Source organism: Hyperoodon ampullatus (assembly GCF_949752795.1).
Source record: "Hyperoodon ampullatus genome assembly, chromosome: 4".
Taxonomy (NCBI): domain Eukaryota; kingdom Metazoa; phylum Chordata; class Mammalia; order Artiodactyla; family Ziphiidae; genus Hyperoodon; species Hyperoodon ampullatus.
This window is the reverse complement of record NC_136917.1, coordinates 4827632-4853536: the sequence shown is the minus strand read 5'-3', so window position 1 is coordinate 4853536 and position 25905 is coordinate 4827632. Positions and strand designations below refer to the sequence as shown.

Sequence of the window (25905 nt, the reverse complement as noted above, 5' to 3'; positions counted from 1 at the left end):
TGTATGAGGAATTCCATTTCAATCTGGGAGAAAGGCTTCGCAAATCACGAAGTGTGGATATAGCATATGATTCCACTGCCTACCAACACACGCTGAGGGGCTTTGAGGAACAAAGCAAAACAGCAGCACAATTCTTAACACTGGGAGCATACCTACTGCATGTCACTTACAGAATTATACGTGTACTTCATTTCTAAGATGAAACCTGCATGTCACTGCCCTTGACACTCAAACCATAACAGTTAAAAGCTTTTCACCAGCACTGATGACTAGAAAAAAAAAAAAACCTACCTTTGAAACTTCTGGGTTCATGGAGTCTAAAAGAATATGGTTTTGTTCTGGGATTCACATACCACCATTCCTGAATGAAGCTACTTTAAGTTGAAATTACTAAGATTGATACTTGATCAAAAACACTGATTTCATAATTATCTGCACAAACCTGGAGAGGCCCGGGACAGCTTGTAAGGTGGAGTTTCTGAATCCTAATACGTGGTAGGATGGTCAGCTCTTCAAGATCATCTTCAAGGTGGCAACTAAGACTCTGGGCAGATTTGTGGAATCCAGTAACACTGCTCGAAACCAGCACTGCTTTAGCTGTTGTTATGGGGACAAAATTCACAACCCAGCTCAGACTGTCACAGAAAGCGTTTATTACCACAGAGGAAATTAGGAGATGTTGGAGCCCACGCAAGGCAGCCTGGGCAGTGCGTGTGATCGGGGCGAGGGAACAGCAGGTGGGGACCCCATCGGTCGTGGTTGGGCAGTCTCCAACCAGCAGGTTTGCTCGGCCCAGGAGACACCAGCTGGGCTTGTTTTTGTGGAGCTCGGGGAGGTGAGCCTCGACAAGCAGGCTTTCTCCCGGACAAAACAAAGAACAGCCAGAACCAAGGCAACAGCTGCACAGACACCACCTTAAAATGGAAATCAAATTAAATTAGGCTCATTACATCAGGAACTGCGTTTCACCCTGATCATAAAACAAGGGAGAGAAGGGAGCGCTGGCCTCTACTAGATAGCCTGTCTTTGAGATAAGAAGCTGTTAAACGTTCAACACCGGCAGGGCCTTTCCCCTTGCTAACACAGGCAGCATACAATTTCCAAGCCAGCTTTAAAAGCCATTGTTATCTTTGTTATCTGTTATTATTTGGATTTTGAACAAAATTGATGGAGTAGGAGCCAGTAGAGGAATCCTGTTTGATCTGGAAATTCTCTGTGGAGAGTCCAAAAGGCCGAAGAACCAAGTTCCCAAGATCTTTTAGTTTACCTGCAACGTAAAAGCAAAAAGTCCAGTAAATACAGGGAGTCAGCAGAAGCAGGAAGACCCCAGGTGCCTCACTATCTGATTACAAAATAAAAAGAGATTCTCTGCAGTTAAAAAGAAACTCCTGCTTTTAAAATCATGAAACCCTCAGCCCCCAATGTACAGCAGAGCAATCACTTCAGCGCCGTCCACCCTGAGCCATGGCTTGCGTAGAGGAGCACGAGGGAGCCCTGCTGTGACAGCAAAGCTCCTGTCCAGACTGGCCAGAGCCCCCAGGGAACAGGCTCTGGGATGAGCGATGGGCTGCTCTTCCTGGGGCCTGAAGGCCAAGCCTGGCGGAGAGGGCCAAGCACCCCCCACCCCAAGTCTGTTCTCCAAGAAACAGCAGAGCGACTTGCTGAATCTAATTCCACTCTGCGGGTTTCTACTGAACCTGGGTTCAAACTCAAGAGCCTCCTCCTTTTCCAAGTCTTAGCTTCCACACCGAACTCATCATTTCTCAGGAAACGGGAGATCTTGTTCTCTTGCACAGCACCATCACCTCAACAGCCCAGTCTCCCTCCCCAAGTTTCAGCTTCCCTTATTAATCACCAGGTGAGTTCATGTCATAAAGACAAAATGAAGACACACAGTATAACTATGGATTTTTATGCTGATCCTCCATACAAGAGGGCCATGGAGTTTATACAGAAGTTGGAGTTTCCAGGACATCTGAGAGATTTACAGGGATATGTGGGCAACAGGATGGAATATCTGAAGCTAGGAGTGTTTTGGAAAATCTTGGCGAGGATGGGTGAATACGTATTTCGACCATTTCTACACTGTTCTAATTTTTCTTGCAGGTCTGCTTCCAATGGAGATGAGGACGAGGGTAAAAGGGAAAGAAACCCCAGATCATCAGAGGTACAGGCTCCTTCCCACATTGCCCTTGTCAGCAGCTTTGTCCCTCTGAGGTCTCCCACCTTGAAATAAACCCCAGGTAAAGAACTTAAAGGTGCATGGCCTTTAAATGTCAAGGCCTTTTCTAGTAACTCTTGGAAACTTTTGGACTCGGTCTAAGATTTAGCCCCCTGGCAGCTCACCATATTTACAGTAAATTCCCAAAACCCAGACTGACCACTCTCCAGGCAGGATTCCCCAAACTTAAACCTGGAACACATATGCTCAGTGCTGCTGATTAAGGAGAATCACCGGCACAGGCCTTGTCCCTGCGCACAGGTGGCAGCACAGAGGTGCCCAGAGCGCTGCTGCAGGTAGATGGATGCATGAACAGGGGATCGCAACAAGGCAAGGAAACGGAGGGCCCCCCCCCAGGAGAGCGTGAGTTAGCCAGAACTTCGGCAGTCTGTCTTGGGGCTGAAGAGAGAGGAGAGAGGACAGGGAGGAAACAAACATTTAAAGAAGCCCAATAAAATGTCACTGCTGGCACCATTCTTGGCTCTTCTGACACGGAGTGAGTAAAAAGTAAGGAGCCTCAAGGGCCACTCACGTCACAGTCCCCAGGAACAGCCTGTCCCAGGGCCACTGTGGACTGTCGACCAAGCCAGGGGCCACCACCTGGGCTGGAGGGGTCACTGCAAGTCCACCTCGACGGCCAGAACAACCATTTGAAGCGCAAATGTACATGTGACTTGGTATCTACTATAGGAGGCACTGGGATCTAAAGAATACAAGTTATTCTTGGCTTCTGAGATGCTCACAGCCTAGTGGGCAGCCAGACACAAGACTGAGGTGAGAGCAGAGCTCGCAGGCCTCTTCAGGGGTGTGAGGAAGTCGTTTCGGGAGAGACAAGGCTCTGAAGGACGGGGAGCAGTTAGAGACGGCGGCGGAGCACGGGCACAAGTATTCAAACCGCAGATGGAGGGGGCGGGGGCCTTGCGCAGGCCCGGACCTCGCCTAATCGGCTGGAGGACCTGCCCGCCACGAGGAGCCCTGGACCTTAGCTTGGCTGATTCCGTGCAGTGGCAGCCGGGAACACATGCTTCTCCAGATGCAGGGAGCGCAGTTCCCTCCACGCAGAGGTCGAGGGCCCCACGGCTGTCAACAGTCAGTGACGGCGCGGGGCAGGGACAGAGCAGGGGCCCCTGTGACAGTGGCTTTGCTGACGCGTCCCCGGCACCAGCCTGCAGGGCAGGACTTCTCCGAACCAAGTCCTCCCTCCTCCCAGGGGCCTGACGCGGCTCCCACTCACGTCCAGCTCCTGCCCCTCTGCCTCACTTTCCCTTGCAGGTGTTTCCTGCAATAAATCTCTTGTGTTTCTTTTCTTTTCTTTTTTTTTTTAAATTTCTTTTATTTATTTTTGGCTGTGCTTGGTCTTCGTTGCTGCGCGTGGGCTTTCTTTAGTTGAGGCAAGTGGGGGCTACTCTTTGTTGCAGCGCACGTGCTTCTCATTGCGGTGGCTTGTCTCTGTTACGGAGCACAGGCTCTAGCTGCGTGGGCTTCAGTAGTTGTGGCTCACTGGGCTCAGCAGTTGTGGCTCACGGGCTCTAGAGCACAGGCTCGGTAGTTGTGGCGCACAGGCTTCGTTGCTCTGCGGCTTGTGGGATCTTCCGGGACCTGGGCTCGAACCCGTGTCCCCTGCATTGGCAGGCGGATTCTTAACCACTGTGCCACCACGGAAGTCCTCTCTTGTGCTTCTAATCAAATCTTGCCTTCTGTTTCTCCAAGGACCCAACCTAACACATATGGCATCATTTTATTCTCGTATCTCTGCCTTTATAACATTCCACAACAGCTTGACTATTATCGCCAGAACAGTAGAACAGGAGATGGGAAGTCTGCTTGCTAAATAGACAACGTACATGAAGTCCCTGGAAGGTAGCAGACACGTAAAAAAGACACATGATTAAATAGTCTCCCCATCAGAGAAGACCTGAGGTTAACCTGACTTCAACTAATTCAACCAACATGGACCAAGTACATATGTGTGGCGGTGAAGCAAAGATACAGGACAGTGTCTTTACACCAAAATAAGCTTAGATATGATGGAAGACACACACAGAAGCCAGTTCATATGTAGCTGAGATATAAAATGCTATGAGTCAATACGAAGAAGATGCCCTCCAGCTTGGGCAGGGAGGAGGGAGATCTGGCAGAGCTTTGTGTGTGAGAGCCTGCATTTCAATCACCACCAAAGGACAGGCAGGACTGCAACCATTTGAGATAGAGGGAGTGGGCAGTGCAGGCAAAAATGGTAGGATCAAATGTATGGAGACAGGCAGGCAAGGGTGGGCAGTGTGTCCAAAGGGCTGAAAGGGAGGTGGGAGGACGCGGCAAAGGCCACTGATGGTTTGAGAACAGCTTTCAGGGTTAATAATGCTACGGGGCAAAGTGAAGAATAAACCACAAGAGGAGAGCCTGGAGGTGGTTCTGACAGAAAGCTGGTGAGACATAACGGGACAGAGGCCGTTTATTCACTGAACAAACATCTGATGTTTACACTGTCGGGTGAAGAAGCTCTGAAAGTAGGGGTATGGAAGTAACAGACACAAACTATATATATAAAATAGATAAGCAACAAGGATATACCGGGAATTATACCCATTATCGTGTAATAACCTCAAATGGTGTATAAACTGCAAAAGTACTGAATCGCTACGCTGTGCACCTGAAACTAACACAATATTGTAAATCAAATCAACTACACTTCAATTAAAAAAAGCTCTGAAATTAGCGTAGGGCCAATGGGAACATGAGGAAAGACAGCACAACACTGAGGTACAGCCAACAAGTTTCGGTGTCTGCAAGATTCACCTTTTACTGTTGATGACGGTGGCAGAGAAGCACCTCCAGCAGAGATCATGCTCCTTCCTAGCTCTGTACACCCACCATCTTCCTGCTGCTGTTCACAGTCAGGTTGGGCGCTCAGAGACAAGGGCAGCTTCGCTGAACCCAAGACAGGATCATCTGCCAAACCAGCCTATCTGCCACACTTTCCATGGGCTGCCAAATCCCACCCCTCCCCTGATCTGGGCAGTATTGGGTTCCTTTATTTCCACTTGTAGCAAATCTGACACCATGACTCAGCGTGAATGTGTCCACACGTCCCTAACTGTTAGCATCTCATCTATAAGAGATCCCATGGCAAAGAGAAGAGTCCAACACTGCTTGTGCTCAGACAAGAACATTTATGACTAGAGATCAAGGCTTGGCACTGGATCTGGTTCTGATAAATACTAATTTCTGTGTCTCCAAGCAACACTGTATTATAAAAACCCAACTGACTCATTACACATAATTTCTCTTCGGAGATACTGACTGTGCAGTAGTCAGTTTACCATCAGGAGAGCCCGGAAGGCCATTTGTTTTCACCTCCTTGAGATCACTGAGGTTGGGCCCAGTGGAATAGATCCTTTAGGACTTTCTCCTATTAGGAGAACCAAACTGCATCCAAGTGAATCCTGACACTGCATTTCCTCTTATGAGGCAGAAAACTAAGCCATGAAGCTGTGACTCTTGCTCTCCTCTGAGCAAAACGCAAATTAAGAGAGCACAGGATAGAGAAAATAAAATTCACACTCAGTTCAGATGCTTACATATTAGTCAGCTCTCGGGTGAAAGGAAGTGGAAAGAAGCCTTACCGAGAACTATCAAAGAGGAGAAGCTACAGGAGCAGCAACTAGGTAACGAAGCAAGAAGCAGGGCATCGAACACCCAGAACCAACATTCCCTACTGAGGGGGCGACAGCGACAAGGAACTGGCTGATTCTCCAGGGGCCAGAGCACACGGCATGGCAAGTGTACAGTCCGTAATGAGTATCAGGCAGGGCAGCAGGAAGAGAAGTGTGAAAAAAGAGCCTGGATTTCCATACCCACATGTCTGGCTTCAGCAGTTTTAAGGGACAGTAACAATCTCAAGGCTCTCCTGTGATATTTGGCAAGGCAGCTGATTCTAGGCCCCTCTGTCACTTGCAGAGAGGCACACAATGCGCAGGAAGAGCCAAAAAAGATCTGCTGCGTCCTCACAATGACAATGAACAAGTGGCTTCCGGCTCCAAATCTAGCTTTTGAACATGGAACATACAAGGTGGTGTTCTTAATTCAGTTCCCAACTACACACTCATTAGGATGCTAATGGCCAGGAGTGAACACCTGAGTAACTGCAGGAATCAGGAGACCAGCAACATGTTCCAAGAAGGTGGAAGGAGGGCACGGTACAAGTGGAAAACCTGGGCCGGAGGCGGAACAAGGCCCCTGTGTGTGCCGAGCAGCTGGGTGCCAGGGAAAGGAAGGTAGGGTTTCTGGGGCAGTGCCTCACCCACGTCTCTTGATCCTTTGGGGGAATCAAAGAGTTTCATGTCACAGCTCTAGGTTTTCCAGGTCAGGACAGCCTCTCGACTGAGGTAGGAAGGGCAGATCCCCCGGAATGGTTGGAACAGAAGCTAAATGCTCTGAGCCTCCTGGGGTGCTCCGTCCAGGACATCCTTCCCGCCTCATCACACCACTGACTATACCCTTAAGTCATCCCCTGGCTATAACAGCCACCAGGCTATCTTCCCAGAGAAAAGGACAAAAGGAAACACTCCAGTTACTGACCCCTTTCCTCAAATCTAAAGTCAGCATGATCGTCCCTCTCTGGCAAGGACTGTGGCACTATCAGTGACTGCCACCCTGGGTCTCTACTCCTGCTCTAAGGATGACATTTATAAATGACAGACTAAGAATAGAGGAGCAAGTATGTTCCACCCATTCATAATTCCAATTAGAATTTTTTTTTCCCAAGAAGGGGGGGTATGTAGCTCTTCTTTCTAACAAAAAGGAAGTCAAGTTACAGAGAGAAAAGGAAAAGCAAGTCACGATTATCGAACAAACTTAAAGACAATCTCATTTTGTTAAATAATCACATAACGTAGTAAATGCCAGTGACAAATGGTGTTAAGCAGTTTTAAAAATCTTTAACTGCCAACCTTCCAGCAGGAGCCGTCATTCCCAGAGAAACTCAGCACTCAAAATCGTGCAGTCCACTGCAAAAAGCTTGCTCAGAACTTCTAAGCAAGTGACGTTACTCTGCGCTTCTAGAGGGACCAGCCTCCAAAAATCTCAAAGCACACAAATCAAAGCTGGTTCATCTGTAACAAGGAAGGAAGAACACCAGAAAGCTCTTGTGGGGCTGAGAGTGATTTTTCCCTTTAAGGCTCTCCTACGGGAGGTGACACCCAGAACCAATATTTTATTCATGATCCTTATATTCATTAAGAATATAAAGGAAGGGGCTTCCTTGGTGGTGCAGTGGTTAAGAATCTGCCTGCCAATGCAGGGGACATGGGTTCAAGTCCTGGTCCGGGAAGATCCCACATACTGTGGAGCAACTAAGCCCGTGCGCCAGAACTACTGAGCCTGCGCTCCAGAGCCCGTGAGCCACAACTACTGAGCCCATGTGCCACAACTACTGGAGGCCATGCGCTGAGCCCATGTTCCACAACAAGAGAAGCCACTGCAATGAGAAGCCCACGCACTGCAATGAAGAGCAGCCCCTGCTCACTGCAACTAGAGAAAACCTGCGTGCAGCAAGGAAGACCCAACGCAGACAAAATAATAAAAAAAAAAAAAGAAAAAAAGAATATAAAAGAGTCCAGCCATTCAGACTACTGATGTGTAACAACAAACTGACATATTACTTACCAAGCAACTTAAGTTGTTTATGAAGGGAACAACATAAGTAAAAGCCAAAGCCACAAGACAGGAAACATCAGCTCATTAGAATTGAGTGACAAGGACAGGTGGAAGTTTTGATTCCATCTGGAACTGACAATGGCAGTAGGATTCCATTTATACCGATCCCTTTATTTTTCCATATTGGTTCAAAACAAATGGACCCAGAGACCAGTGCCTAAGTGTCTTTTCCAAATCCACTGTGCTCATTCACCAAGTCATCTCTTTCAGCATGAAATCCAGCTCAGCTAAATGCAAATTCTTTCCTTCCTTTTTTTGCTAAAATAAAGCATCATTGTGAATAGGTAAGAAAATGCTCTCTTCCCTCTTCTTTGAAGAAAAAGTACCTCCAAAATAACTTTTCTGCTCAAACATGGTGTCAAATTTAATTAAATATGTAAATTAGGGAAAGAGCCAATTTTGGAAAAACTGAGGAAGGCTCCAGAAATCTCCCCAAGTCTTCTGAAGCATCTCCCCTTGGAGTCTGAGTCTATCCAGCAGGGGCCGGAGGGCTTTGGATCAACTAGGTTAGTGGCTTCTTCTCAATCAACTTTGCTATCAGAGTGATCTTTGGGGAAATTTGTCTCATTCTCTGGATACTGATGCCTAAAGGCCATAAATAGCCAGGCCCAATTTATTTTAAATGATTTTCCTTTAGTCCCATGTGATTGCAATTCACAATAGAGATTTAGAAAATATTCATAAGGAAAAATATATAGGAGACCTTAACAGAGAGCTATCAGACAGGTTATATAAGCAGACTATGCTGGGCAGGTTCCTGTCCAGGGACCTTTACCCCCCTTCGTCAAGCAGGCTGTTCATGAGAGGAACTCTGTAATTCCAACTATAAACATGCTTTGGCAAATACAAGAAGTGACTAAAACACGGGTCAAATGAAACCATTTCCCCGACCCCCCAGCCCACAGTCTTTTCCCCCTTCCTAGTTACTACTAATTCTTGCCCGCGCACGTGTTCTCAAACACTAAAGGGACTCTGAACGCCATTTTCAAAACAAAAGTCCCCTTGGTTTTGACATGGTATTGGCTTGTACTGATTGCATCCTAATGAACTTAAAACCTGAAGGTGGGACTTCCCTGGTGGGACAGTGGTTAAGAATCTGCCTGCCAATGCAGGGGACACGGGTTCTATCCCTGGTCCAGGAAGATCCCACATGCCACGGAGCAACTAAGCCCATGCGCCACAACTACTGAGCCCATGTTCCACAACTACTGAAGCCCGGGCGCCTAGAGCCCATGCTCCACAAGAGAGGTCACCGCAATGAGAAGCCCACACACCACAATGAGGAGTAGCCCCAGGTCGCCACAACTAGGGAAAGTGCACACACAGCAACGAAGACCCAATGCAGCCAAATATAAATAAATAGATAGATAAAAAACACAAAACCCCAAAAACCTGAAGTTGTTTACTCAAATGAAGAAATTCAACCGTTTTTATGAAATTCATGATTTGAAATAGAGGTTGGTGGCAGCCCAGGTTGGGAGTTAATTATGTTTGCATTCTTGAAGGGAGGAAAATTTTCCAAAAAAAAAAAAAGCCCCACAAAATGGTAGGTTTTTTTTTTTTTTTAATTAATCAATTGGGAAACACTTATTTGTATTTTTTATTTATTTATTTATGGCTGTGTTGGGTCTTTGTTTCTGTGCGAGGGCTTTCTCTAGTTGTGGCAAGCGGGGGCCACTCTTCATCACGGTGCGCGGGCCTCTCACTATCGCGGCCTCTCTTTCTGCGGAGCACAGGCTCCAGACGCGCAGGCTCAGTAATTGTGGCTCACGGGCCCAGTTGCTCCATGGCATGTAGGATCTTCCCAGACCAGGGCTCGAACCCGTGTCCCCTGCATTGGCAGGCAGATTCTCAACCACTGCGCCACCAGGGAAGCCCGGAAGTTTAGTTTTTGAAAAGCTGCTATCCACTCTAAACCACACTGCTCCTTCTAGAGTTAAAAATGGCTAAGAACTCACTAGCCCCACGGTACTGGTGCCCACAACAAACAAAGGGTCCCACAGCTATTTCTAATGGCTGTATTCTCCTCTAATGAATAAAAGTACTGATGGCCCCATCCCCGGCTTCCTAGCTATTTATGGTCAAGAGAAGGTAAGGGAAGAAGACTTACCTAACATATCTTCCTTTAGTCTTTCATTACGTTCCTCAATTTGCTTAGGTAACCTCTGAGGGAAAAAGCACCAAAACGTGGGTTGTGAAAATCTTTTGGCTTTATTTTGAATTTGAGAAACATTAAAAACCTCATGTGAAAGTGAGACCAGGTTAAGTACATATACATGAGCCTATTAAACACACACACACACACACACACACACACACACACACACACACACAATGTCTGAAAGGATACAAACCAGATGTTTACAGGGGTATGTTTAGGTGGTGGGATTACAGGTGATATTTATAGTATTAATTTTTTTGCTCATTTGCATTTTTTAACTTGAAGTCCTTTCTTTATATAATCTAATTTGTTGAGAAAGCATCAGATCGTTTCAACCTTGGCACTACTGATATTTTGGACTGGGTAACTGCTGTAGGGCTGTCCTGCGCATCGTAGAATGTTTAGAGCATCCCTGGCCTCTACCCACCAGATGCCATCAGTACCCTCCCAGTCATGACAGAGTGCCTCCCCACACTGCCAAATGCCCCCTGGAACCAAATCACCTCCGGCTGATATAGATTAGAGTCTTTGATGGTCTCTTTTAGCTCTGTAATTGCCCCCAAGTACTCTGGGAGTCCAGTATTAACTCAGCTGTAATAATTCAAGATAAAATAAATTCTTTATGCATATAACAGCTAGCTTTAAGACAAGGCTCCCTTTCACGGAACTCTCTTTTTTTTTTTTTTTTTTGTGGTACGCGGGCCTCTCACTGCTGTGGCCTCTCCCGTTGCGGAGCACAGGCTCCGGACGCGCAGGCCCAGCGGCCATGGCTCACAGGCCCAGCCGCTCCACGGCATGTGGGATCTTCCCGGCCTGGGGCACGAACCCGTGTCCCCTGCATCGGCAGACGGACTCTCAACCACTGCGCCACCAGGGAAGCCCTCACGGAACTCTTAAAACTAATTTGACAAGGATAAAGGCTACCAAGAATTTAGCCAAGATTTTAAGAACTCTATTCCCTTTCCTCATGTCAAATTTAAGTTAATCCTAACACCATTCAGAGATATGTTAAAAGTCAGATAAAGGATTAAAACTGCTTTCAAATTGCTTATGTATTTTAATTACCCAAATGAGCCCTTCTCCCATTATTCAAAAGATCTGTTGTTACTGAAGGAATTCACCTCAAGTGGGTATAAAAACAAAGCAAAACAAAACCCAAACCACCTAGAATATTAGTGCAGGGAGATGAGTCAACATTTCTCAGGTCCGCTTGGTGGAATAACAGTCCTGTGAACTAGACGGGAACCTGTATAGCAGGGGCTCAGATGCCCTCAGGGGCCAGAGGGGAAAGGTAGTAAGTAATGGACCGGGTGTAAGGCAAGAGTACGGGCATGCTCAGCGTGGAATCGAGAGCGCCAGCTGAGCGCCAGCGTGTGGGAGCTCAAGGAGCAGCCAGCACGTCTGCATCTTCCAACTTCAAGAGGAGCCCGACTTAGATTTTCATCTAGTAAAATCTGTCCATTTGTAAATGTTGGCAAGTGCCCTCAATTCCAAAAACAAAACCGAGAAGTCTGGCTTAAATAAAAGACTCCTGTAGCTCCCCAGCTCCTGCCACCTCCGCGGCATACTGGGTTCAGAACGGACCTCTCCATCCTAATGACCCTCTGAAAAGTCTGGCAGCGAAGAAACCTGTTTGGTTAAAGCCAGTGTTTGTCGAACTTACTTGAACATGCATTATTTTGGGGCAATAAGATATACACATCCAATACTGCAGTATATCCTTCAGAGTGTATGTTGCTCTGTGCGTTAGAGATAATCAAAGAGCGGTGCTAAAGGTAAGAGCACAAATCTGGAGTTATTTTTAAAGGGAGGAAAACCAGTAACATTTAGTTAACTTACAACTGGCATAAAAAATATTATGTCATTTAGAAGCAAAAGGATTTTTAGTGCCAAGGACAAGAACTAGAGTCATTTTAAGAGAGATAAGAAAGTTAGTTTAGGATATATTCAATTGGAAATGTGCTGGCCAAATAACAATGAATAGAAACTTGGTGACTGAGTAAGGAAAAGGATGACAAGAAAACCAGAAATTTGTTACCTATAATATTAAGACTCACTTTCAACTAAACCAGGCACCTACAAGTAGACAAGATTTCCCTAGTCCAACAGTGAAATAAAGTTCTTGTCAACCCTAGAGGTTAGAGGTTTACACAGATAACACTTTTAGAATGAAGATTAAACAGTACATGGTACAGTGGGCGTGTGGCCACCACTTCAAAGTTCTATCTCCCATATATTCTGATAAGCTGCTCAAAAGCTTAGAAATGGCATACAGTTGTGTCTCTAAGGATCATTTAACATTCACTGAGTAGCAACACAAGGAATAGAAAATATTTCTGTAAAAAAATTAGGTTTACCATACAAGCTTCTCTTGCTTGATGTACTGACGGATCTTTTTCTAGTATGGATTTATAGTCTTCCAGGGCTTCATCCAGCTTGTCAGTCTTCTCATACAACTCCGCTCTCCTCAATATTGCCCTGATATAGTTGGGGTTTAACTGAATTGCTATAAAAAGAGAAGAAATCATTGTCACCATGAGGAAAAAGGGCCTGTACATCCTCAGTTATATCAAGTTTCTTTATTATTCTCCATGGGTCCCTAAGGAAAAGTTATTTGTCAAAGGACATACCTACAGTTGGCAAACTTCTTCTGTAAAGGGCAGATAGTAAAGATTTTAGACTTTGTGGGATAGACTGTCTGTTACAACTACTGAACTCTGCTATTGTAGCACGAAAGCAAGCACAGACGATGCATAAGCAAGTAAAGTTAGCTGTATCACAATAAGCCTTTATTTATGAATACTGAAATTTGAAGTTCACATAATTTTTATGTGTCTTGAAATATTACTGCTCTTTTATTTCCAACCATTTAATGTAAAAACCATTCTTAGCTTGTAGGCTGTACAAAAGCAGGCAGCATGCAGGCTGGATGTGGCCTGTGACTGTAGCTTACCAAGCCCTGGTCCACGCCCAAGCCGTGCGTTCCACCTAACTTGTCCTTCACCCACTCCAGGACAGGCCAAAACACAGAGCTCAAGGCACAGTGAGAAAATAAGAGGTAATCTGAAGGCACGTATTAAAAAATTGAGGGAGAACGTTGGTGGCAGACTCTGCTATCCTTCTCTCTTTTCTAGGCCTCAGCTACTGCGGTCGTGCCTTGACTCCTGAGGTTACATTTTTAGCTAAATCCTCACTGTTCCTTCAAACTCCCGATCGAACACCCTTAGATCACTGGCACATAACATCCTCTCCTTTTTCCAACAACAACCCTTCCAATAATCCAGTGCCCGCGTTTTGGTTCAAGTATACTACATTCTTGTATTCTTTTTTGAGTTGTTTCTTTCTCTGTTAGAAAGCAATATCACGGCTCTAGAACTTTTTTTCTTTTCAAGTGATATACCCATTTTTAAATTCACTCATGCTTTCAGTAATTATTTATTTAGTGCCTAACATAGGCACCTAGTGCAGTGTATCTCTGGAGTATAGTAGTGGCAAACAGAACAGACTACGTCCACGTTCTCATGAAGCTTTAAGCTATTCTAGGAGGCAAGAGAAGATGGCATATAAATAATTTCAGATAGTTTTGTGCTGTAGAGGAAAATAAAACGAGGTGATGTAAATTCAGGTGAAGAGGGGAATAAGTAACTTTAGAGAGTGGTCAAATACGAAAAAGGATTATTTGAGGGAGGCCAGCCGTTTGAAAAGCTGAGGAAGAGCATACAGGAAAAAGGACTAACGAGAGTAAAGGCTCTAAAGCAAGAATAACTTTGACGTGTTTGTTGGTGACTAGGTAAGGGCTGCGGAGGAGATGAGGTTGAAGATATGCAACAAGCAGGTCATGGAGGCCTTGGTGGCCAGGGAAAGGAGCTTGGACTTAAGTGTGATACGAAGCCACTGGAATGTTTTCAAGCAGATTAAGACATAATCTGATTTACAGTTTTAAAGGATCACTTTGGCTACAGTGTGGAGGGGACGAGGGGAAGCAGAGACAGCTGGGACGTCACTGCAATGGTCCAGATGAGAGAGGATGCTGACTAAGCTGCTAACAGTGGAGATGGAAAGGAGAGGCCAGATTAAGGAAATGTCTTTGAATCAGAGCCCAAAGGATTTGCTAATTAATTAAGCCATGGGGAATGAAAGAAAGAGTAATCAGGGATGACTCCAAAGGTTTTAGTTTCAGCAAGTAAACAATGGATAATAATGCCATTCATTAGAATGAAAAAAACTAACCTCAAGTTGTATTCACGCATGCATGCATGGGGACTGCGGAGGCACCAGAGTCTGCTCTGGGCACGTTAAACCTGCAATGCCTACTAGACATCCCAGAGGAGATGTCAACTTTGCAATGTGATACAGGGCTCCAGACTACAGGGCAGAGCCAGAAATATAAACTATAGCATAGAGATGGGTTATTTAAAGTTGCAGAACTAGATGAGATCCCATAGGGAGAAAATACAGAGGGGAAAAAAAAGAAGAGGGCCCTATAGATGAAGAAATAGGGACTTCCAAAATGATGAGGCTGACAGAGAAACCAGCAAGAGACTAAAAAGGAATAGCCAATGAAACAGAAGAAAATGAGGAATGACACACTCTGTTAAAAGCTTTTGGGAAGTCAAGTAAGATGAGGGTAGGGAAGCAACTACTGAACAAGAGGAAGGTGCTGGTGACCTTTACAAGATGGGTTTCAGGGGCGTGAATGAAACAGAAGTCCAGTGGATGTGTGAGGAGAGAATGGGAGAAGACAAAAGAGACACAGGAGGTATAGACAATCTTTCAATGAAGCAGACCAGAGAAATGGGAGAGGGGTTGGAGGGGGATATTGGTTCAGGAGAAGGTTTTCTGAAAGAACCCAAACCTCAACATTTCAACTTTACATGCTGTCAACCTCCCCTTAGTCCAGCACATCATAGTCTCTTAAAATATTCCCAACTACATAATACTCACAGGAAAAAAAAAAAAAAAATACTCCAATGACCTCTACTACATCTTTTAAAAAATTGAACCCCCTAATTTACATTTTAACTCAGATACTGCCCCCTTCTCAACTAGTGGATAGCTTCTAACAATGCAAATATGTATTGAAGAGAAAGAATTCTTCCCATGATTACTTTTTTTGGCCACGCCTCAAAGCTTACAGGATCTCAGTTCCTTGACCAGAGATTGAACCCGGGCCCGGCAGTGAAAGCACCGAGTTCTAACCACTGGACAGCCAGGGAATTCCCCATGATTACTTTATAAAAACCTCAAATGTCAACTTTTCACTCTAACTTGTGATTTTCTTTCTCAATCCATATAAACAGAATTAACTTAAACTTTATTTATGCCAAGGCTAAAAGATCAAAGGTGACTAGCATTAAATACTGTTCCATATAACTGGTAGTAATGAGCTCCAAATATGACCTCAGAAATAAGTTAAGTCCTTTGCCAGGGTTTATGCACTGAGTGGGAATGTGTTTGGGGGGTTAGTGGGAGGAGAAGGGTCCTTAATACAAATAAACCATACTAGTGTCAACGTATTTGGCCTATGGGTTCAACAACTCATATGCAGCCCATAACAACTAAGTATAAGCACATGAATACTGATTTAACCAAATCCCAAAACAAATCTGAAACACTTTTGGTTGGAAACACTTTCCTCCCCCTTCCTCTCATTTTCTTGGCTCCTACACTGAGGGTTACTGCTGGAAATGAATTCTCTTTCCTAGTGTATACCCTGCTAATCAGGCTTACAAGGCATTTTCTCACCATTTGGTTACAGAGAAAAGAACTGAAAATCAGAATCTTGTTCCTAATTTAAACTCTTCAAACCCACACATCTCACAGATTAAGGCTGAACACCTTCTTCCAAACAAAACAGTACATTCAGAATTAGTTGCAGCCCAAGATAAACAGATCAGAAGAAGTTTGCTAGATTCTAATGTAGTAACAGGTTCATTCAGATACTCTATAGAAATATCAAGGATAAAGAAAAGAAATCCAGTAGAGAGGGTGACTAATTCACGTTAAAAAAAAACCTAAAAAACAAAACAGAAGAGGGAATTCATGCTTGGTCTGAGAGTGGGATTAGATAATATATAAGGTTCTTTCTAACTTTATGATTCTCTCAGAGAAAATATTAACCAAAGGACGAAAATGGAAAAAACAACAACAACCCACAAATTACAAGAGTAGTAAAGAAAGACTAGAAAGACTAGTCTCCACACCAAGACAAGACAACCGTCTGGCCTATCAGGAAATTTGTGGAAAAAACAATGGTGATCCTATGTCTGGGGCTGTCTCTATCAGTTGGTAGAATGAAAAGACCATGATGGAACTCAGATAGCAGAGGCTTGATTCACTGTGTGGAACCTGAAAGGATAATGAAAATGACGGCAAGGAGGTCTGGATTAAGCAGTACACCTGAAGAGAGTACCCATTCCCTAACAGCAACGGCCCTTCCAAACACACAGAGTCAGCTGCCCCAAGAGCAGCTAACTAAGATCTTCAACTTCAGTTTCAAAGGAGAGTAATTTGGACATACAGGGAATAAACTCTGTTTCTGTGGCCAAGGTAGCTTGGAATTATTCTCCATATATTTACCAATACAGGATAAACGGACAACTATCCATTCAAAAGCATGCTTACACTAAGACAACTACTGGGCAGTACCTCTAAGAAAGGCCGAGAGCTTCTTCTTTAACTGCCTCAGAAGAAGAGTACATGTGTACAAGTACACACCTGACTGAGAGCCTCCTTATTTGCTTGTCTAGCTGAGGTAATGCTTTTGTATGTTAACATGCAACAAGACCAAAAAGCTGTACCTTTGCTGCAGTCACTGATGGCCACCTCTTTCTTGTCCTAAAAGGAAATAGATCATTAATATGTCACCCTAATTCTGTCTCAATAGCCCAAAGGCTCAATGACATATGCTGATCATTAATAATTGCTTATGGAGATGCAGAATGCTTTTCAAGGAAATAACACCAAAACACACGTGTTACTTCCAAGCTAAAATTCAAACTATGCTCACAGCTCTAACTTGAAAGCCTCCTGGTGACAAATTATTCAAGTAGCTTCTTCCTAAAGTATCTTTAAAGACTGTTGCAATTGACTTGTTATATTTGCAAGACGCTTTACATTAGAATGTTGACAGTGAGAAAACTCTGTGATCAATGAACAGGGCACATGACTGATAGATGAATACCTGAATTAATAAGCCTCCTCTTTGGCTACAGCTGTTATACATCGCACCCAAAGTGGTATCTTGAAAATGTATACAGATGGTCCATCTACAGACACTGTATGGCTTCTCGCGTAGTCTCAGTTATGAACCTTAATTTATCCACTGATGAAACAAAAATACAAAACATGGGCTTCCCTGGTGGCGCGGTGGTTGAGTCCGCCTGCCGATGCAGGGGACGCGGGTTCGTGCCCCAGTCTGGGAAGATCCCACATGCCGCGGAGCGGCTGGGCCCGTGAGCCATAGCCGCTGAGCCTGCGCGTCCAGAGCCTGTGCTCTGCAATGGGAGAGGCCACGGCAGTGAGAGGCCCGTGTACCGCAAAAAACAAACAAACAAACAAAAAACAAAACAATTCACTAAATAAGATACCTAACTAATATAACTTGCTGAATTGAGAAGCATGGCACAGTGGAAAGAACACAGGATATCAAAAGAACTAGATTCTAGTTTCAGCTCTGACACTAATCTGCTATTTAACTTTTCTAAGCTCTAAATGTCTATTTTCCCCAAATTAGAAATTTTCTACAATGTTAGAGAAATGTTAGTTCAAATAAACGTTCAATACTTCCATAATGTTTACTGTAGCAAATGCCAAATATTTTGCAGAACATTTTAGAGCAATGTCTACCAAATGGAGTTTCAGGATTCAATAAGAAACAGTTCCAGGATGGGGAGTGACTGCTTAATGGGTTTCCTTTTCGGGCCATAAAAAAAATTTTGGAACCAGACAGTGGTGACGGCTGCCTAACACTGTGAATGTATCCAGTGCCACTGTGAATGGCACTGAATTGTATACTTTAAAATGGTTAAAATGGTCAATTTTGTAGCATGTGTATTTTACCCACAATAAGCAAAAAAGGTTCCAGAGTCATTTGGGAAACACTAACTATATTATCTCTTCCAATGTTCATCATAGCAATTCACATATTAAAAACTCTAACAAGAAGTCCTGTAGTAAAGAAATCTGTAAGTCAGTATTTCCCCAACTTATTAGATTTCTATAAATCTAAGATACAACTTCATATTTTAAACTGAAATAGGAGTAAATCTTTATAACTTTTTAAATTTATTTATTTATTTATTTATTTATGGCTGCATTGGGTCTTCGTTGCTATGCACGGGCTTTCTCTAGTTGCAGTGAGTGGGGGCTACTCTTTGTTGTGGTGCGCAGGCTCTATGCACATGGACTTCAGTAGTTGTGGAATGCAGGCTCAGTAGTTGTGGCTCACAGGCTCTAGAGTGCAGGCTCAGTAGTTGTGACTCACGGGCTCTAGAGCGCAGGCTCAGTAGTTGTGGCTCATGGGCTCTAGAGAGCAGGCTCAGTAGTTGTGGCACACGGGCTTAGTTGCTCTGCGGCCTGTGCGATCTTCCCTTACCAGGGCTTGAACCCATGTCCCCTGCATTGGCAGGCAGATTCTTAACCATTGCACCACCGGGGAAGTCCCAAATCTTTATAACTTATGTTTACAACTGCTGTGGTGGTATTCTTTGTGCCCCCAAGTAACTACTTTTAGAGCCTATTTTTTTAGGGCTTTGTCTGCTCTTGTGTAGTCAGGCCTAGAGCTGAAACTCTGTCCTAACTCTAGTATGCCTTTTCCCTCTCCAGACATGAAACATAAAGCTTGCCCAGGCACACCCAGTCAGGGATGCTGAGCCTGCAAACTTGCCTTTCAGAAATTCTTCTTAAAGCAGTTAACCCATCACTTCCTTAAACTCAGAACATGCTCCTTAAATCACTTCAGTACATTAATCCTGAAAGTCTCCAAGTCTATAATTTTAGGATCTTTTAAAAATATTAGGAATGCAAGTTAAAAGAACAAAACAAACAAAAACCCCACTAACAAACCTATTCTTCGTGCAGGCAAGAGTCACAGAGCAAGTCTCTTTTGAGTCCTCCTCAACTGTGACAGACAGAAGACTAGCAAGGCCATACATTTTCCTAATTCAAGAACCAGTTGATCATACCAGCCCAACACTAGCAATGCCAGTAACTTGGCAATTGTGGGAACAAAGAATCCCCAAACCCAGGAGCCAAATGGGTATGGTACAGAGTTTTCTCCGACACTGAAGGTATCCTTGATCTCACTTCACAATGACAATTTCCAGTCTAAGAATGTGGCTAGATGTCTCCAAGAGGCAAAAGTGAAAGACCAGAATTTTCCAGCTAAGTGTAAAAACTATTAGGTGTGAATTCTGGTCGATGGTAGAATATATTAATGACTATTGTTTTAAATAAACTTAAAACAGTTGTTTTATTTCCCCTAATACAAAATGTCTGTTTGTATATTCTAGAATTATTCCTTCTCTCGTGCCACATGAATCACTCTAAAAAACTTCACCTTGGACACTGAATCCAATAATAAAACATACGCGTCTGGGTTGAAATAAAACTTTTTGCATGTCCAAATATTCAAGCACACCCCCACCCCCCTTTAAAAACCCTGGCCATCCAAAGTGACTTTGGTAGAAGCACTAGAGAATTCCAGTCAACATCAAAAAAGAGAGTGATGTAGATACCTGATCTAAACGAACAGAAAACCACTCCACCCAGTCTTGGGCCTGCTTCGTAGCTGCTTAGAGGTGTGTTAAAAAAACCTACCCTTTGTGCTTGGAATACAAGTAGTCACAGTTAAACAAGTGGTATTGTTTTTTTCAAGCTCTCGTCATTTCAATCTGGCAAGATTTACTATGTTGACTAAATAGGAATATCAGACAAATCACACATCTAACTTTTGGTATCCAGCATGATACCAAACAAATATATTTACACTCTCATCTATTCTAAATTCACCCTGTTACACCAGGTTCTCAATCCTTTGGAAATACAAAATACCTTTGAACTTTCCCTGACACCTACTTTGCATTTAAGCGTACCTCTCACCCCAACTCTTGGACGTTTCTCCCTATGTCCACACTTTTAACAGAAAATCAGAATCTCAGGGATAAGCATCTTGAAGTCCAGTTTTAAGCACTGTTTCCTATCCCTTTGGGTCTTTATCTAGAGTTCCAGAGGCCTAAAATAAGCAGCTGTAGCTATTCTAGGAGATGCACTAGGCTCTTTGCTTCATTAACCTGCCCTAGTTTGGCGGAAACTTTGCCAGGTTTCCTTCCATGGACGTGTTCACTCAGCCTCTTTAATGAGGAATGTGAACAGTAATCTGACTGAAGTTTTTCAAAATATTTTTTCTATCTTCCCCGTGCCCTTTAAATCAGGGAGATATATGGGTAGGAAAAGAGAGGCAGCAACTTTAGAGCCCCTATGCTTGTTTCTGGAGAGAAGCTATCCTACAAAAACACTCTAAGTTCATGTGCTTCTTAAAAAGAAAAGGTCAAAGATACATACCTGTTTCATCCTTGCGGCAGCTCTATTTGAAAACAGAATAGACCTGTCTTTCTGGAAGGAGGATGGACACATCTGAAGGGCTCGACTGTAAGTACTTTCAGCTTCTATATAATCTGAGGATAAGGTAAAGTATGAGAGGTAGTTATGATTTTACACCTGATATCACTGTATTCCAAAAGATCTCAGAAAGCATAGCTTTCCATTCACGGGACAAAGGTCTCCAACAGAATGCTCTCTGTATGTTCACCTTTCATTTGGCTTATCAATTTAGTAAAGAGTTTTGAAAGGGGATTAGGGAACTGGACAGATGAAAGAGACTGAAATCTGGGATTAATGGCCCTGGATGAAGAAAAAAATTCTATGTATATATTTTCATTAAAGACATTGTGGGGCTTCCCTGGTGGCGCAGTGGTTAAGAGTCCGCCTGCCGATGCAGGGGACAAGGGTTCGTGCCCCGGTCTGGGAAGATCCCACATGCTGCAGAGCGGCTAGGCCCGTGAGCCATGGCGCTGAGCCTGCGCATCTGGAGCCTGTGCTCCGCAAGGGGAGAGGCCACAACAGTGAGAGGCCCGCCTACCGCAAAAAAAAAAAAAAAAGACATTGTGCTTTCATGGAGTCAACCCGGCTAAAACTGCTTCCATGAAATGTTTGGAGAGACATTTTATAGAGCCAGAAGCAACAATGTAAAAATCAGCAGTTGACTAAACACCTTAAAAGAGAAAATGGTGATAAATTTATATATTCATTGCCACACAAAGAATTATGGTCAGGGTACTAAAAGAAAAATTGCGTACTCACTCCTTTCTCAGGTTTGAAATATTTAATACTAAAATACAAGGAGATACGCTTTCAGAGAACCTTTAGTTTTCTTAGAAAAAAAGAAGTGATGATTGCTAAACCAGGATATAAGAAAAAAAATTTTTTTAACCTAAAAATAACTAGGGGAAGATGTTACTACTCCTAGATTTCTAAAGCATGCACACTCTGAGATGTGACAGAATTTGATCATAAGATCAAATAGTTCCCCCAAATTATAAGAACGAACCCCACTTATTCCTAAGCAAATATAGGAAATGCAAAAGGAACATCTCTCTACTTAAGGCATCCACAGAAAAAGGCACATGAAAGAGCAACCAAAATACAAGCAAAATCCTTCCCTCGGCCACACCGGATGCACTGGGCCAGTATTCACAGCACTGTCACAAGTGAGTAACGGGGACCCTGTTTTTACAGCAATGTAGCAAAATAGCCTTTTAACATTCCAGTTTAGAGTTTCCCAAAGCAAAAACTCAAGAGTTTTTCCTTCTAATCTCTGGGTTTATAGACAGTAGATTACAGAAAAGAAAAACTATGCCTGTGCCTAGAGACACATGGTAACTGGTCACTGTCACTTGAGAATAATTTGGACCTGGTAAAAAAATAAAATTCCAAGGTGTTGGGAGGCAACAGGGTATTATTAGCAGTTTAGGTCTGCTAGTTGTTTCCTAATGTTCTTTGGTGTTTCTTCACAGAATCTACAAAAGAATGAGGAGTCAAGACGTCCAGCATCAGTGCTGAAATAGGTACCTTACCTCCTTTTTTAAACTGCTCATTTCCCTCCTCCTTTAGTCTAGAGCTCTCTTCTCTCCTTTTCTGAAAGAGATCAGAGAATGACATAAATTCTCACCATATTATGATAAATGAACAAAAAGGTCAGCTTTCATTACACATTATGCTATTCAATAGGCAGCAGCTTGACTTTTGAGAACTGGGTCAGTTTTATCTAAATCTCAAACATACAGGAAAAAACACATGACCATCTGGCTAATCATCAAGTGAATTCTTGATGTTTAAAAGATAAAACCCAGGTTTTCTATGTTTCTACCTTTTGCATGGAACAGTAATTTCTATTTACTAAAAGTGAAACTAAGTATACCCACTGGTAGGCTTACCATTATAAACTCAAATTCTAGATCTGCTACTTATTAATTATAGAAGATCCTGGACAAGTTCCAGATCGTTCTGAGCCTAGTTTCTTCATCTAAAAATTAAGGCTTTAATAGATTTATTGATTAATGTGATAATTTATGTAAAACTCCCAATACACCGACTGGCAAATAAGGGCTCAATAAATATGAGCTATTATTTTTCTGTAAAATAAATAATGTAATACTTACTTAGCTACAATTGCAGTTTGTATCATAAAGGAGACGTACAGTAGCCAGCAGAGCGCATTATGGAGGACAAGTCTTATTTGCAGGGTCAGGCAGTATGCAGTTAGCAGGCTAACCCAGGGAAATCTGAAGAAACCTAGAGGAACCTCTCTTTTCTTAGCTTCTTCTAACAACTCAGAAATTAACACAGATGGCCAAGCACTCTTTGAACTCAAAGGCAGAGGGAATGTTATTCTGTAGAGCAAAGACGACAGGTGCCGAGTCCCTGTGTGCTTTCAGCCCTGAACATCTTAGCAATATGGTCGGCAGAAGCAGAACTGGCAGCAGTGTCTGCCGGCCACCTTTTGACAGCATTTTAAAAAAAGAGGGAATCTCCAAAAATCTCTTCCTTCATTCTTGAAGCTTCTGACTAAATAAAAACTTCACAGGGAGGAAATAAAGTTAGCAGGGTTTTTCACCCACAATACAAACTGGGAGCCTAAACAATTGGTGCTCTTAAGATTAGGAACTAAGCTAAAAATGTTACGTCTCTGGAGAAGATTTGTAAATGAGCTGTTGAGACCAGGGTGCTTTCCAAATACCTTATTACTATACTCTGGATGAAACAGAACATTTGATGAATCTCAATAAAGAAACTAAAAGGTAGGTATAAACTGAATTTAATTTTTATGACATCTATTAATGTTCAGCAGACACAATAATAATTCATTTTAAGATATAGCACATCTGAAGAAGGACTACTCTAAGGGAATACAGGAAAAAATAAAATGGGTAGTGGTGATGGCAATCAAAACACAAAAATGGGGCCACATTTACCTAGTACTACCCAGGAAGGAGGTGCTTGAATTATAATATCCTCTATTGTACTGGTTAGGATTTTTGGATGCTAGTAAAAGGACTATCTTAGGCAAAAAAAAAAAAAAAATTTAAGGGAATATTTACTGGAAAGCTACTGTGGGGCTCACACAATCAAAGGGAGGCCTAAAATATAGGCTTAGAAAACAGGCAGGACTCAAGGCAGCTCTGTTAAGTCAAAAAGCAAGAAAACATTAAGTGTCTTTTAGTGGAAGAATCTGGCCAAGATAGGACTGTAATAGCAGCCAATAAATCCTAACCATTCCCCTTTCCTTGTCCTGATCCAGATTTAAAGTTTTGGTCAGAAGCATCCAATGAGCCAAGCGTAGGTCACATGCCTTGGCTGCCAGAAAACAGAGTGAGGGAATCGGGGGATTGACTGGCACTCAACATGGTTACAGCACAGGGGAATTTCCTTCACATGAGAAAGGGGGTTTGATGCTGGAGGCCAAGAAAACCCCATAACAAATCCAGTTAAAAGTTATTTCAACCCCAAATAGATAAAGCAATCTTGAGAAAGAAAAACAAAGCTGCAGGCATCATGCTCCCTGATTTCAACCTATATTACAAAACTATAGTAATTAGAATGGTATGGTATTGGCATAAAAACAGACACATTGATCAATGAAACAGAACAGAGAGCCCAGAAATAAACCCACACACATGGTCAATTAATTTACGATAAAGGAGCCAAGAATATACAATGAGGAAAGGACAGTCTCTTCGATAAGTGGTGCTGGGAAAACTGGACAACCACATGCAAAAGAATGAAAATGAACCATTATGTTATACTAGACACAAAAATTAATTCAAAATGGATTAAAGACTTGAACGTAAGACCTGAAACCATAATACTCTTAGAAGAAAACTAAGGCAGTAAGCTCCTTGACATAGGTCTTGGTAATGATTTTCTGAATCTGACACCAAAAGCAAAGGCAACAAAAGCAAAAAGAAACAAGTGGGACTGCATCAAACTAAACAGCTTCTGGACAGCAAAGGAAACCATCAACAAAATGAATGGAAGAAAATATTTACAAATCATATACCTGATAAGGCATTAATATCTAAAATACATAAAGAACTCATACAACTTAACAGCAAAAAAACCTCAAACAATCTTATTAAAAAGTGGGTGAAGACCTGAACGGACATTTTTCCAAAGAAGACATACATGGCAAACAGGTACATGAAAAGACGTTCAACATCATTAATCAGCAAGGAAATGCAAATCAAAACTACAATGAGATATCACTTCACACCTGTTAGAATGGCTATTATCCGGCTTCTCTGGTGGCGCAGTGGTTGAGAGTCTGCCTGCCAATGCAGGGGACACGGGTTCGTGCCCCGGTCCAGGAAGATCCCACATGCCACGGAGCGGCTGGGCCCGTGAGCCATGGCCGCTGAGCCTGTGCGTCCGGAGCCTGTGCTCCGCAACGGGAGAGGCCACAACAGTAAGAGGCCCGCGTACCGCAAAAAAAAAAAAAAAAAAAAAGAATGGCTATTATCAAAAAGACAAGAAATAACAAGCGTTGGCAAGACTGTGGAGAAAAGAAATCCCTTGTGCACTGCTGGTGGGAATGTAAATTGGTACAGCCACTATGGAAAACAGTATGGACGTTCCTTAAAAACTTAAAAATAGAACTACCATATGATCCAGCAATTCCACTTCTGGGTATTTATTTGAAGAAAATGAAAATACTAACTCAAAAAGATATCTGCACCCCCATGTTCACTGCAGTGTTGTTTACAATAACCAAAATATGGAAACAACCTAAGTGGCCGTCAATGGATGAATGGATAAAGAAACTGTGGTGTTACACACACACACACATACATACAACGGAATATTATTTAGCCATAAAAGAGAATGAACTCTTCCCATTTGCGACAACATGGATGAACCTAGAGGGCATTATGCTAAATGAAATAAATCAGTCAGAGAAAAACAAGCACCATATGATCTCTCTTATATGTGGAATCTAAACAAAACAAAACAAAAAACACCAGGCTCATAGGTTGGGGCCGGGGGGGTGGGGTGGGTGTGGGAGAATGGGTGAAGGGGTTTAAGAAAAACGAAAAAAATTTTTTTAATTCTAAAACAACTTCAATTAGGGTAAAATCAAAACCCTACAAATATTAGGGAATTCATTCGATCAATTTTAAATTCACTCAAAACCACACACACACCCATGTATCACTGGCTAATAAAGTTGTAACAATGAAATGAAAAGTTGTTT

General features: G+C 43.0%; 1 protein-coding gene across 1 annotated transcript in view; it reads right to left on the bottom strand.

Moving 5' to 3' along the window:
* Window positions 1-633: 633 nt before the first annotated feature.
* TTC1 (tetratricopeptide repeat domain 1) overlaps window positions 634-25905 on the bottom strand; it is a 55881-nt gene continuing 30609 nt past the window's right edge. Inside the window, exons 3-8 of the mRNA XM_079703956.1 lie at window positions 22232-22292; window positions 20661-20773; window positions 16898-16934; window positions 12455-12603; window positions 10047-10101; window positions 634-1267 (exon numbers count right to left, since the gene is read on the bottom strand). Of these exons, the coding sequence (XP_079560082.1) occupies window positions 1134-1267; window positions 10047-10101; window positions 12455-12603; window positions 16898-16934; window positions 20661-20773; window positions 22232-22292 (549 nt within the window). The 3' untranslated portion in view covers window positions 634-1133. The remainder of the gene's footprint in view (window positions 1268-10046; window positions 10102-12454; window positions 12604-16897; window positions 16935-20660; window positions 20774-22231; window positions 22293-25905) is intronic.